Source organism: Terrapene carolina, unplaced genomic scaffold (assembly GCF_002925995.2).
Source record: "Terrapene carolina triunguis isolate 2854851 unplaced genomic scaffold, T_m_triunguis-2.0 Scaffold361, whole genome shotgun sequence".
NCBI classification, from domain to species: Eukaryota; Metazoa; Chordata; order Testudines; family Emydidae; genus Terrapene; species Terrapene triunguis.
Genome location: NW_020664712.1, coordinates 360,283 through 373,647, shown reverse-complemented (window position 1 = coordinate 373,647; position 13,365 = coordinate 360,283). Strand labels below are relative to the sequence as shown.

Sequence of the window (13,365 nt, the reverse complement as noted above, 5' to 3'; positions counted from 1 at the left end):
GGCCACGGACCATTGTAGTCCGCCTCGAGCCCTTAGGCGGTAACAGTATGTTGTTCCATGGTTAAAAATATACACCTTATCTCCAGTCTGAATTGGTCTAGCTTCAACTCCCAGCCACTGGATCATGTTAAACCTTTCTCTACTAGATTGAGGAGCCCAGTATCAAATATTTGTTCCCCACTTAGGTATTTATAGATTCGGATCAAGTCATCCCTTAACCGTCTGTGTCTTAAACTAAATAGATTGAGCTCCTTTAGTCTGTCCCTACAAGTTGTGTTTTCTAATCCTTTCATCATTCAATTAGATCATATCACTACAACTGCCCCTGCTCTAGTTGGGCAACTATTCTCCACACTTCTAGAGAGGTCTCTTCTGACTAGAGAGGGGGCATGTGTGTTAGGAACATCAAGCATTGCTGCTGGCTACGCAGGGAGAGGAGAAGACCCCTGAATGAAGAAAACAAACTCTCCAGGCTATAGAATCTACGATCTGACTGGGCTGTGAGTGGGAGTCTACAAATGCCTGTCTCGTTGCTCTGCCGGGGTTTTGGACGCAAGCCAGAGCAGGATGATAGGCAAATAGCCTGGAGGCCCTGCAGTGCACCCTTTAGTATACTAGAGTTTAGCATTCCATTAATCAGCCACAAGGTGGCGCTGTGTGTAAAATACCTCATTTAAATGAACTCCTGGTAGAGCATTAAAAGATCTAATGCTGAACGTATCTGGTGTGTGTAAGCAAGCTCTGTAGCCAGTCCTTATGTAGTACACAGGAACATCATTATCTTCAACTCAGTGGCATTTTGCTGTCGGTGGTCGGGGCAATCACATGCTGATGCCTTTTTTCTTGAATACGGTAGTCTATAATTTTCATTCACAGACACAGTGCACAAAACAGAGATCAAACCTCATGCAGTATAAATGAAGGTACCTCTCACATTTGGCAGAATGTGCCATATTAGAGATGAGATTTGCACTTCTCGTAGACAGACAATGACAGCTGGGAGGGGAGTGTAACATTGACCAACCAGCTTTACGCTCCCACACATTCTGGAACTTTGTCACTAGTGCCTGTCTGTGTAATTGAAACCACCCCACACCCGACTCCCTGCCAGCCCCCATCTATGCCTGACAAGTTCAGCTTGTGTTTGGATTTTATCAAGCAGAGCAGTGAGATCCAGCAAGCACTTTTGACTTCTTGCATGGATTTTCTTGAAGTGTGTGTGTGTGTGTGTGTGTGTGTGTGAGAGAGAGAGAGAGAGAGAGAGAGAGAGAGAGAGAGAGAGAGAGAGAGAGAGGATGTTTGTGAGTAGCATGTTTGGCCACTAATATTACAGCACTAAAAACAAAAGAGACAGGAAGTTTCATAGTCAGCAGCATTTCCACCTGTGTGGGGACATCCCAATGAATTTCTGATCCATTGCATTAAGCACTCAGCCAAAATTACCTAACATCCAGCTTCTTCATGACCCTTCAGTTGAGTTCTCTATAGGAGGGAGCGTCTAGGAATTGGTATTCCTGGCTGCAGGTTGGGTCTGGCTTCCCCCAGCCTTTGGATCCACGTAATACATGATCCCAAGGGGAGCCGTCTCCTAGAGCTTCCCCATGTCCCGTGGAACTCAGGACAGTGAGAAACATGTAAGTCATCTGTAAGGTGAAAACTGATGTAAAAGATGACAACATTTCTCCTTTACTTGCGGTAGAGGGAAGCCTCATAGTTCCTGTAAGGTCAAATACTGATATTTCTATGGATGTCTGCTTATACAGGGAAATTGACAGTTGATATTGATATCAGCAATTTCTGGGTATCATTTATATAAAGATGTGCTCTTTAATAGTCTATCAAATTTATCATATTCAGCAACATAATATCTGCACATTTTTATAAATGTGCATGTAGAATGGTAATCAACTACTCTCTGAATTCACGCATGGGCATGGTCCTCCCCTCCTCTTGCCCTGCCCTCGGTTGCTCTGTGGCATTTAAGCCTTTCCTTAGAGCTGTCAGCAACAGCTGCCTCTGCTCTAGGGCCCAGAGGAGGAAAGGTGTGCTGGGCTCCAGCCGGGGATTCTCTCCCTCCTGCCTTTCCCTGACTATTAAACCTGGCCCTGGAACTGTTTCTCTTAAGTGCCATGTGAGCAAGAGGAAGTGCGTGGCAGCTGTAGATACAAGGACTAAACTTGTGGGCATCAGGTGAAGCAGCAAGAAACACAACCATCAGGTCAACCCGCAGGAATCTCTCACCAGATTGTTAAATTCTAGGGCCCCAACCTATTGCAGCCAGCCTGTTGAATCAGCCGGACCAAAGCCCTAGCTCTAGCGGGCGTCAGTCACTCAACAGGAAGGAAAAATCTCACTTTGCTGCACTTAGGAACAAGGAAATCAAGCACATTGAGCTCCAAGGCTTTACAGCAAACCAACACAGCACCCGGAGGTCCCACTGGGATTTGAACTCAGATGGCAGGATTCAGAGTCCAGAAGGCTGACCATTACATCATTGGACCTGCAGTGGCTGTCATTTCGGGACTCCTGTGAGACCCTCAGCTGGTCAGTTTGCACTCTGCATTCATTGCTTCCCTCCAGCTGCGTCCTCTCTCGGGACTCTCTCTCCTCCTCGGTCTCTCCTGCTCTCCTCCCTAGACGTTGAACCCAGCCCTTGTTGCTGCCACCACCAACTGACAGAGGGGCCTATCAGTCCCCTGCCTGAGGGGAGGCCAATGCATGAGGTGGGCCATAAGCACCACAGGTTTTAACTCTGTTTCCTTCCTTCCCCATGTCTCTCATTTAGCTTATATGGAAGTACACCTATGGCTGCGGATATGGATTTGTGGGCACAGCATTGTGCACTGGGCTTCCAAGACAGCCTGTAATTCAGCCAGGGGGTTGCAGCTGGGCCTTGGGCTGGAGGCAATTTTCTCTCCGCACAGCAGATGGAGGATGCACTGGGACCAGCTCCTGGCTCTTTTTTGTGAACTGGTTCCCCGTGAGGACACACCAGACATCACTGCAATCTACCCAGGGGACAACCGCCTGGGAATGTTCTCCAGGCCCCAGCTGATTTGGAAAGTTAAACATGATATTGCACAACATAGAACTATGGGGCCAGGTCCCATAGAAAACAAAGGGGAGCGGGGAAAGAGAGAGAAGAGATGGGGTAGAAAAAAGTCTCTAGAGAGGGAGCAGCTGGAGAGAACCAAGAAGTGCAGTGGACAACAGGGGCGGCAGGTTTGTAGAAATTTTGTTGGTGCCAAGAATGCCCAGAGCCTCCCCCCAAACTCCACCCCCACCTTCCTACGGCTCTAGGAGGGACTTTGGGTGTGGGGAGGAGGTCTGGGGTGCAGGGTGCAAGCACTTGGAGGGAGTTTGGGTGCAGAAGGGGTGAGAGGATGGGCTCTGGGAGGGAGTTTGGGTGGGGGTTGGGGTCTGGGGTGCAGACTCTAGGAGAGAATTTGGGTGCAGGCTCTGGGAGGGCGTTTGGGAGCATGAGGGGGTGTGTTGGAAGGGGGTGGGCGTGCAGTCTCTGGGACAGAGTTTGGGTGCTGGGAGCAGGCTCCAGGCTGGGGCAGGAGGTGGGGGTGCAGGAGGGAGTGAGGGCTTCAGGATCTGGGATGGACTTTGGGTGCAGGCTCTGTGCTGGGGGTGCAGGCTCTGGGAGGGAGTTTGGGGATGGGAGGAGGTGCGGAGGGAGGAGGTGCAGGCTCTGGGTGGAAGTTTGTGTGCAGGCTCTGGGAGGGTTTGGGTACTGGGTGCAGGCTCCGGGCTGCGACAGGGGCTAGGGGTGCAGGAGGGGTGAGGAGCATGCATTCAGTCATTTCATAGGGCAGAGTTTTAAAGCTATTAAGATTTGGGGAACTATTCTTCCTAGCATCTTCCCTTTGTAGATTTCAGATGTGTTCACACACTCACCCCCACTGAGCCACACTGTTACACCGCAATCTAATAGAAGGGCCAGGAGGTCTCCAAGTTCATAAAAAGAAACAGACAAAAAATAGAAAAAGGAACAAAATGTTTCTAAGATTATAAAAGTTTGGATCTCTGCCCCTCTCAGTCTTTGGATTCACCTGGAGTAGGAACTGTAGCTGCAGTTTAGGAACCAGATAATGGCATAGATGGTCCAGCACGTTGGGCTAGCAGGCTTTGCAGGTACAGGGAGACTAGTGAAGGCTGCATAGCCTTAGACTTTGTGCTTCATTCCCCAGAGGGGATCACTCCTGGGATCCTGGTAATCAGTCTCTCTGAGGCAGAGTTACAGCACCGGGAGTTACAGTGCTGCTCAGAGAGTGCTGAAGGGAAACCGCTATTGTGTGTTTACATTATCAGCTGCCTGCACAATAGCGTGTTCACACTTGTGGCACTTGCAGCTGTATTCCGAGCAGTGCATTCAGTATCCACTGAGCATCTCTTCTTCTTCTGCCGCTAAGAGTTGTGGGAAGGTGGAGGGGGTCGCTAGGCATCCCGGGTCATGTTCCAATGCCCCGTGATGCATTGCTTCGCATCTCAGCAATCCCTGTGCTTCCATTCACATTTGGTGTCATCTTTCAATGGTTTGTGTACTGTGCATTCTGCCTCTTCAGGCAGCAGGAATGGATCCCACTGTTGACCCATATGCTGCTTGCTCTTATTAACACATCACAAGTGGCAATGGAGTTATTCCTTATAGTACAAAGGCAAGCAGAGTTCAACATTGATCTCACCATGTGTAGTAGCTATGACACGAGATTGCTTGTGGCATTAACGGAGGTGCTGACCACAATGGAACACCACCTTGGAGCTTGGGAAACAAACACTGAGTGGTGGGAATCAATCGTCATGCACATCTTGGATGATGAGCAGTGTCTGCAGAGCTTTTGGATGAGGAAAGACACATTCATGGGACTCTCTGATGAGCTTGTCCCAACCCTGCAGCGCAAGGACACGAGAATGAAAACTGCCCGGTTATTGGAGAAGTGCGTGGCAACTGCAGTGTGGAAGCTGGCTACTCCAGACTGCTACCTATCGGTCACTAATCAGTTTGAGTTGGGAAAGTCGACCGTGGGACATGTGTTGACAAAAGTGTGCAGGGCCATTAATTACATCCTGCTCCGAAAGACTGTGGCTCTGGGCAACGTGTGAGACATTGTGGGTGGCTTTGCACAAAGGGCTTCCCTAACTGCGGAGGGGCGATAGATGGCACGTATATTCCAATTCTGGCACCAGACCACCTAGTCACAGCGTACATTAATCAGAAGGGTACTTCTCTATGGTTCTCCCGGCACTTGTGGATCACCGTGGGCATTTCACAGACATTAATGCAGGCTGGCACGGTAAGGTGCATCTTTCAGAACACTGGCCTGTTCAAGAAGCTGGAAGCAGAGACTCTCTTTCTGGATCAGAAGATCACTGTAGGGGAAGTCAAAATGCCCATTGTGATCCTGAGAGACCCTGCCTACCCCTTAATGCCGTGGCTTATGAAGCCATACATGGGGCACCTTAACAGCAGCAAGGAGTGGTTCAACAACAGGCTCAGCAAGTGCAGAATGACTGTTGAGTGTGCTTTTGGCTGTTTATTTGTGAAGGGAAGGGTAAAAGCTTCACTCAGGGCTGGACCACTGAGGCTCAGCACCTGGAGGCTGAATTTGAACAGCCAGAGACCAGGGCTATTTAAGGGGTGGATCGTGGGGCCATAAGGATCAGGGATATCTTGAGGCAGCAATTTGAAGCTGGAAGCCACTAATATTTGTTGCTATGTACAGCAGAACAGTGCTTGTAATGCTAGGAGGGGATTGTTATTGGTGCAGACAATGCACTATGAAGGCTTAAGAAAATTGCCTGTTGCTTTGTAGGGATCTGTCTGCTTTCAACTAATGGAATCAAGATTGCTTTCAAACCAAAACTATTATTTTATTAAAAAGCAACCACCGGAGGAGAGACAAACAAACAAAAACACATCAGTACTGTGGGGAATGGGTAAAAGGTTACACATCTTGTCTCAAGTAATTTTCCTCTTAACAGAAGATTTATTTTAAAATTTATCAAAATAAATTCCATTTTAAATAGAAATAATTACAGTCCATATTGGGTCTCTCTTCTCATACATGCTATTTCTCTCACATATTCCCCCACTTTAATTCTTTTGGAGTGAGGTTTTAATTTCAGGATTAGCCACCGTTTCCGATATAGTAGGACGGGCAGGGAGAGAACTAGAAGAAAACCCGAATCATATTGTAACACTGAAAGTTATCACAGAATCAGCCTGTTACACTAATTACACTAATTAACATCATGTTTAATTTCATTGTCCCTGGTAACAACTTATTCAAAGATTACAAAATATAAACTTATAGGGCAGTTTTCTCTTAATTCCCTTTTCCAACCAGTTAGCTTTGTGTGAAGTCACATTCTACAATAACCTAGGAGCCTTCCATTTCTGTGAGTTCATTTCTCGCTAGGTCTTCTACCAGAAGTGTGGGTGGAAATGGTCTCTCACTACGTGGGAAGGCTGCATCATGAGCAAAACCACCTGTATTTTATTTTCACACTTTCTAATCTTTCAAAGTAGCAGGAGGTGGAGAAGTGATACAAATGCATTAGACTCAAGAGTAAACTAAGAGAGCAAACCACAGACGCTGGACTCAGTATTCATATATCCTGCAGTCTGAACTTGGAATCTGATACATTCCCTTATTGGCTACAAATCATTTGCCCAGCATGGAAGTGCTTCTTGTCCAACAAGGCAGCCAAATTGGGACCCATAGGCATGGAATGGCTCTGAAATAATCAGCTGAAAAAGACAGTTGTTCCCAATTTAACCATGTCATCCTTTAGGAGTGTGATCAATGCCACTTAATTAGTGAGCAGCTTTCTAAAAATAGTTTACGGGGTCACAGGTCACCATAGCTTCCATCTCTGGGGTGAAAATCGACCACTTGTACCTGCAATTTCTACCTGACTTCTTATCAAGTCTTTGACCTTACTTGAAGTAATTTTACACTTCTCTGGTGTAGAATAATTCTCCAACCATACAACATATCAGTAGCGATAGTGAGGAATAACTCCCCCAAAATTTCCTTTTATTTCTTTAATCTGGTGGCACAGGTTTAAATTAGGGACTAAATTCAGGTGTGGCTTAGAATCCCTGTAAAACACCAATGTCAGGTATCTATTAAAAATAAATATCTTTCTGCAGCTATATCATATTCAACATGGATTTCATTTTCTACACATTTGCAGCATCTCCCAGGGGTGAGCTGAACAGAAATGTCACTTCCCTTTTTCCCATCCCTACCTAGCTAGGGATTGCATTTCCCAAATAATAGGCAACATGCACCTGATTAGAAAGGAGATATCTTCAGGAGCAACCTCCTGCAGGGCCTGGGCCACAACTGCTTTGGGAGCCAAATGCATGGGTATTTTGCTTGGTTCCAAGTCATATACCAGGGAATCCTCTTCCCAGCCCTTTAGAAAAAATATTGACCTAACCAATTGAACAACAGGGGGATTGGGATGGTGATGGGGAATAAGGGAATCCCTCTGATTTACCCTATCTTCTTCTGTTGTTACAGAGGGTGAAATGACATTTTTCCCTATCCCTGCCCTGTTCCTGCTCTTTCTTATAGTTCAATATATTTTAAGTGAGGAAAATGGTAGTAAAAACATCTGCTCTGCAGCACAACCTGGAGCAACATCAGAGCAACTGGGAATTAAACAATTTTTTCCCGAAGGGGGAACTTGATGACTAACAATTGCTTTCAAATGGGGGAACAGTATAACCGTGACGCTCAGGGTTCGTTTAGACTAGGAAAAGTGATGGAGTTTAGGTCAGCTCAAGGGGAAAGCTAATGCAACCACTGCACCTGGGCTGCACCTGCTCTACAACTATAATTGTCTTTTTACACCAAGATCACTAACTTGAGCAGCCAACGCCATGTACAGTCCTAGTGGCTGTAAGGCACAGGTAGTTTTTGCCTCAGTGCAGCTTGTTGGGATCAAACCTCTCGCTCCCACCTGGAACCGATGAACATTCCTGGCTAGAGGGACACACACTCCTTCGACTCAAAAGGAAAGGAGTTGATAGTAAAGATCACAGGACTGACCCCAAAGAAGGGTGAGCTGCAAAAAGCAGAAGCAGGCAACTCATCTGGGGGAGCTGAGAGACCACGCTGAAGATGGTGCAAAGATCACTCTGTGGGAATTAGCAAATGTGGGTTTTTTTAAAAGAAAAATCTTTGGCCAGCCCTAGTCAAGGCATTTATTACAGTTCTCTCTCATGTGGATTTTCTGATGTCTGATAAGGGTTGAGCTCTGATTGAAACTTTTCCTGCACTCAGAGCATGTGTAGGGTTTCTCTCCTGTGTGGATTCTACGATGTTTGATCAGGTCAGAGCTCTGATAGAAGCTTTTCTCACATTCAGAGCATGTGTAGGGCGTGTCTCCTGTGTGGATTTTCTGATGTGAGATGAGGGCTGAAGTATGAATGAAGCATTTCCCACACTCAGAGCATCCATAAGGTTTCTCCCCTGTGTGGATTCTCCTATGTCTGATAAGGTTTGAGCTCTGATTGAAGCTTTTCCCACACTCAGAGCATGTGTAGGGTTTCTCTCCAGTGTGAGTTCTCCAATGTCTGATAAGGGTATAGCTCTGATTGAAGCTTTTCCCGCACTCAGAACATGTGTAGGGCATCTCTCCTCTGTGGATTCTTTGATGTGTGAAAAGGTCTGAGATCCCACTGAAGCTTTTCCCACACTCATGGCATATGTAGCATCTGTTTTCCATGTTGATTCTTTCGCGTGTAATAAGGTCTAAGTGGCTCCTCAAGTTTTCCTCTGCCATCTGCTGAGTTTCACAGGCTTTTGCTTTTTCTCGGCGTGCACAATTCCCGGAAACATTCCCTATGGATCTTCCTGATAACATCCCATGTGGTTCTACTTGCTCAGCATCTTCCTGCTGGGGTTTCTCCTCCTCATTCTCACTCACCATTCCATCACCTGATGGGAGAAAGAGTATCCGGACATAGGTCACTCTCTGTGCCAGAGAGAAAGGAAATCTCAGAGACAGGAATCGAAAAAGGGATGAACAAACCAAAATATGTGCGGGAGACATCAAACCTATCAGGAGCTGATTTTCCCAAACCCTTCCCCAGAGGAGAGAGGAAGGGATCAGTTTTGTTCCACATCTCACCAGAACACTCAGGGGAAAGTGAAATTGGGGAGGGACCTGCCTCCAGTTGTCAGTCAGGATAGGTGGGAAGGCACGAGTGACATCTGCCTAATGCTTCCACATCTGCAAGGAACAATCCTGAACTTGGAGAGCTCACAAGGTCTTTGTAGGGCATCCCAAATGTTTCCTATATTCACAGACAGTTTTTGAGTTGGTTTAACCAATTCCCTACCTGTGCAGGTAGCTGTCAGGTACACTTCTTTCTCAGAGCCCTGGAGGTCTGGGACCCACAGCTCTTCCCCTCATTCCAACTGTTGTACTTAAAGTACTGCACAGGATCTTTTCAGGGGGGATAAGGCAAAGCGCCACATTTATTGGTAATACATGTATCAATCAACACTGTATCATATGCATATGATAGTAGATAAGGTTTTCACCCCTTACACTCATGCTCTCTCTCTCTTTCTCTCTCTCTCTCTCTCACACACACACACACACAAAAGCACAATCCATCTTCTTGTTGTTACCTAATAGTTGCTCCCCTTAACTTCACTGGCCAGGCAAGTTAGATGGGGGAGAGATGGAGCCGGGCTTCTGTCGATCTGGATAGATGCTGACAAGACAAGACCCGGAATCCTCTGCAAGACACCTCACATTTATAGCAGCTTCCCTCTCATGCAAATCTATACCAGATTCAAAGTCTGTGGCACCTCCTTCTGGGTGTTGTCTTAATGCTGCCACATTTATTTTCAAAGAGGGTGTTTTCAAAAGAAGGTGCTTGCTTCTAACTCCCAAGGCCATCAATATGTCTGATCTTCTTTAATGAGCCCACTTGACAAGTTTTATTGTTCTTGAGTCTGGCTTCCATCCCCTCACCTCCAGACAGCTGCAACATTTGGAGCTTGCCTTCCACGCCTTCCTCATTCACACCTCATTCATTCAACAGGGCACTTGATTAAAGGGGGGAAGATCTTATTCTACTCCTAGCAAAAAGTCATTTTTCTTCTACCTTAACTATCCTTAGGGCCTATAACATTATACCGAGGCTCAATACAAAGTTTCTATATAAGGATTTGATACAAAGTTCCCATATCAAAGTACTTGACATAAAGTTGCATGAAAACAGAGGTCACACATGGATAGACCCAATACAAGGTTATATGAAGAGTCATAATACAAAGTCATCTGAAAGTTATGCAAAGAGGCTTAATGCAGAGATTTATCTACACAGCTGCAAGATCACATCAGGTTTGGAAACTGGAAACCCTACTCCAGGTAAAGAAAACAAGGGAAATCAGTGGTATACTTGTCACAAAGAATATTCCATGGTTTTAACCCCAGCTCATTTTTAAGCAGTAACATCCCAAGATCAGCTTCCTTGGCTCAAAGTGGCAGGAGAATTGTTATTATTGTAAATCATATTCATTACCTTAGTGCCTCAGCACCCACTAACAGTGGGTCCCCATTGTGCTAGGCAAAGTACAAAGACAAAATAGTAAATGGCCCATGCCCTGAAGAATTTACAATCTAAATGGACAAGACAGACACAGACTGGGGGAAGGGGTAGAACCCACTGTTAGAATAGAGATATTCAGGCCTGCCTGTAAAGCCTATGCTTTAAGAACTTAGGTGTATTTTTATCACTTAGCTAGTTACAGGGGTATAAAAACAAAGAATCAAAATCACAGTCTGCCTGTGTCTGGGCCTTCTCTCACTAGGATAGTCTGAGGCCTTGTTCTTAGGCTAAGGCCTTTGGCTAAGCAGCAGGGGCAGCCATAAGCTGGGAAGCGAACGGTCACATCCTCACCTCCCAAACCAATCACACTGAAATACGGTGCTATTGGGCTGTTAGGAAGACGATCCTGTCCGGATAGTGCCCATCACCACCAGATAAAGAAACAGATCTTAAGATGGTTAAAGAAAACTTAGTTAGTTAGCATCCTGTCTGGCAAGAAATCACTTATCAATGGTTGTGGCTGTGAAACCCTCATTTCTGTATTGTTTTGACTTTATGGCCACCACTTTTCTATTGTTAATCTGTCTGGTTCTCTAATTGTTTCTGTCTGCTGTATAATTAATTTTGCTAGGTGTAAGTTAATTAGGGTAGAGGGATATAATTGGTTAGAGAATTATGTTACAATATGTTAGAATTGGTTAGTTAAATTTCAGTACAATGATTTGTTTAGGTATAGCTGAGAATATTACTATGTAAACTGGAGGGGGAAGGGAAATTGGAATCATGTTTGTTAATTGGGAGAACGGGGAACAGGGACACAGGCAAGGCTCTGCGGCATCAGAGCTGGGAAGAGGGACACGGGTAAATGCTTTGCGGCATCAGAGCTGGGAAGGAAACACTGGGGAACAGATTCTATTGGAGTATAGAGATAAGCCCGACTGGTGTGAAAGGCTTCGGAATATGCTTGCTTGGAAACTAACCCCAATAAACATCGCATTGTCTGCGCTTCAGACTTCTGGTCTTTTGCTGCTTGCTGTCTGCGTGACAAGAACTAGGGAAGTAGGAGGCCCTCTAACAAAATGGACCTGACCCGATAACTAAGAGGTAAGCCTTTAAGGAAGGTTTTAATACACTTTGGAACTGATCAGGGATTCCCACGAAGACTGATGAGGGGGCCATGGAAAATACGCATTTAGATCCTTTTCTTGTTTTATATCTTTTCCCCATGAGGCACACTGTCATGAATCCATAGAATCTGTGCAATGCCTGGGCTTTTAAACAGTCCTTGGGAAGCCTCTGGCTTCAACAATCCTATTTCAATCTGTGAGCTCTGCCAGCAGGTCCAGCTGAACTACACTCCTCTTCAGAGACTGTTCCTCATTCAATGCACAGAGCAAGTTTTTGCTGTGACACTGGGCAGACTTTTAAAATATAGCAGGGTTTATTAATCAACTGAAACACAGCATTGGAAAATCCTTAGATTAGCACAGGGAAGCAAAAAAGACAATATAGTCCATACTGGCCAATGGCCTTGAGCCATGCTGCTGTAGAAAACAGTTCAGTTTCCTTTTACTGTGCCATTTGTCTTCACTCCGGTAGAGCTCCCTGCATCTGCAAGCCCAGTTCTTCCTCTCCCAAAAACATAATGAGTCCATGTATGCTTCACTCAGCCAAGCTGAGATACATAGGTGACAATTATTCCCTTGTCTCTGTCAGGTATTCCATTGATGTAGGTTGGTCCCAGCCAGTCCTTAATGACACATTCATATCACCCCATGACAGCTACATGACAAAACACCTCATGTCTCCTGCTCTTTCTAATCATAGCAATACCAATCACAGAGGGAAACTGAGGTGTGTATTGGCATCATACAAGTATCACCAAAATTCCCACCTCTATCACACACAGACACTGCTCACAGCCCTTGGAGAGAAAGCAAAGCACAGGAGCTGGACGTTAGTCCAGTGAACACAGTGGAGGACAAGCTGCAATCCTCAAACCCTGGTAAAAAAGGAGAGGCATGTGGGTCCCTACCCAAAGAGAGGGGCTGGCTAGAGGCCCTGTTATGGGAGGGAGGAATGCAGCAAGGACTCAGGATTGGTGGCCAGGGTCACTGTGCATAGAGATGGGGAGGTTATATGGGGAGGGGGGTAATGAGTGGGAGAGGGAGGTCAAGAGTTAAAATAATAATGTTTTGGGAAAAATGTATAATGAAGTGGAACTGAGCAGAAATAAAACTGGAGTGTAGCTCAAAAGCAACAAGGCTTGGGTAGGGATTCGGGGTTAAAGTCTGGGATCCCCCACAGCTCTAGATCCCCAAATCTCTCCTCCTTCCCACTGACCCACCCAGCCCACTTCCTGGGTGCCCTTCCTACACACTCCCCTCCCCTTCATCCCATTACTCTCAGCCATCACCACCTCCCAGCATCTTGGTAGCTTCTTGTGTTCCCTCCTCCTCTCTCACTACCTCCTCCCTCCCTGCTGCTTCTTAGATCTAAATCTGCACACACCCTTCCCATGTCCTGGCACTCCAGAATTAGCTACTCCCCCATTCTCCTGCCTTCCCACGGCTCCGTTCTCCATTCTCCCGTGGGCTCCTGAATGGCAACATTATATGCTCTCCTATTAAAAGAGGAGCTCATCTGACTGTCACACAACTCATGCATGAGTCATACACCTATTTACTCAATTTAGAATTCTACAGCAGGCATATTTTCCTTTCAAAAAGAGGAAAAGGCATGAAAGCTACCGTTATTAATGTAGTTATTAATGTATC

The 13,365-nt window shown here is 46.0% G+C and overlaps 1 protein-coding gene across 1 annotated transcript in view; it reads right to left on the bottom strand.

The window, feature by feature from the left end:
• Positions 1-8,057: 8,057 nt before the first annotated feature.
• The window catches only part of LOC115271305 (zinc finger protein 883-like), a 254,910-nt gene continuing 249,602 nt past the window's right edge, over positions 8,058-13,365 (bottom strand). Inside the window, exon 5 of the mRNA XM_029912884.1 lies at positions 8,058-8,690. Coding sequence (XP_029768744.1) covers positions 8,212-8,690 — 479 coding nt within the window. The 3' untranslated portion in view covers positions 8,058-8,211. The remainder of the gene's footprint in view (positions 8,691-13,365) is intronic.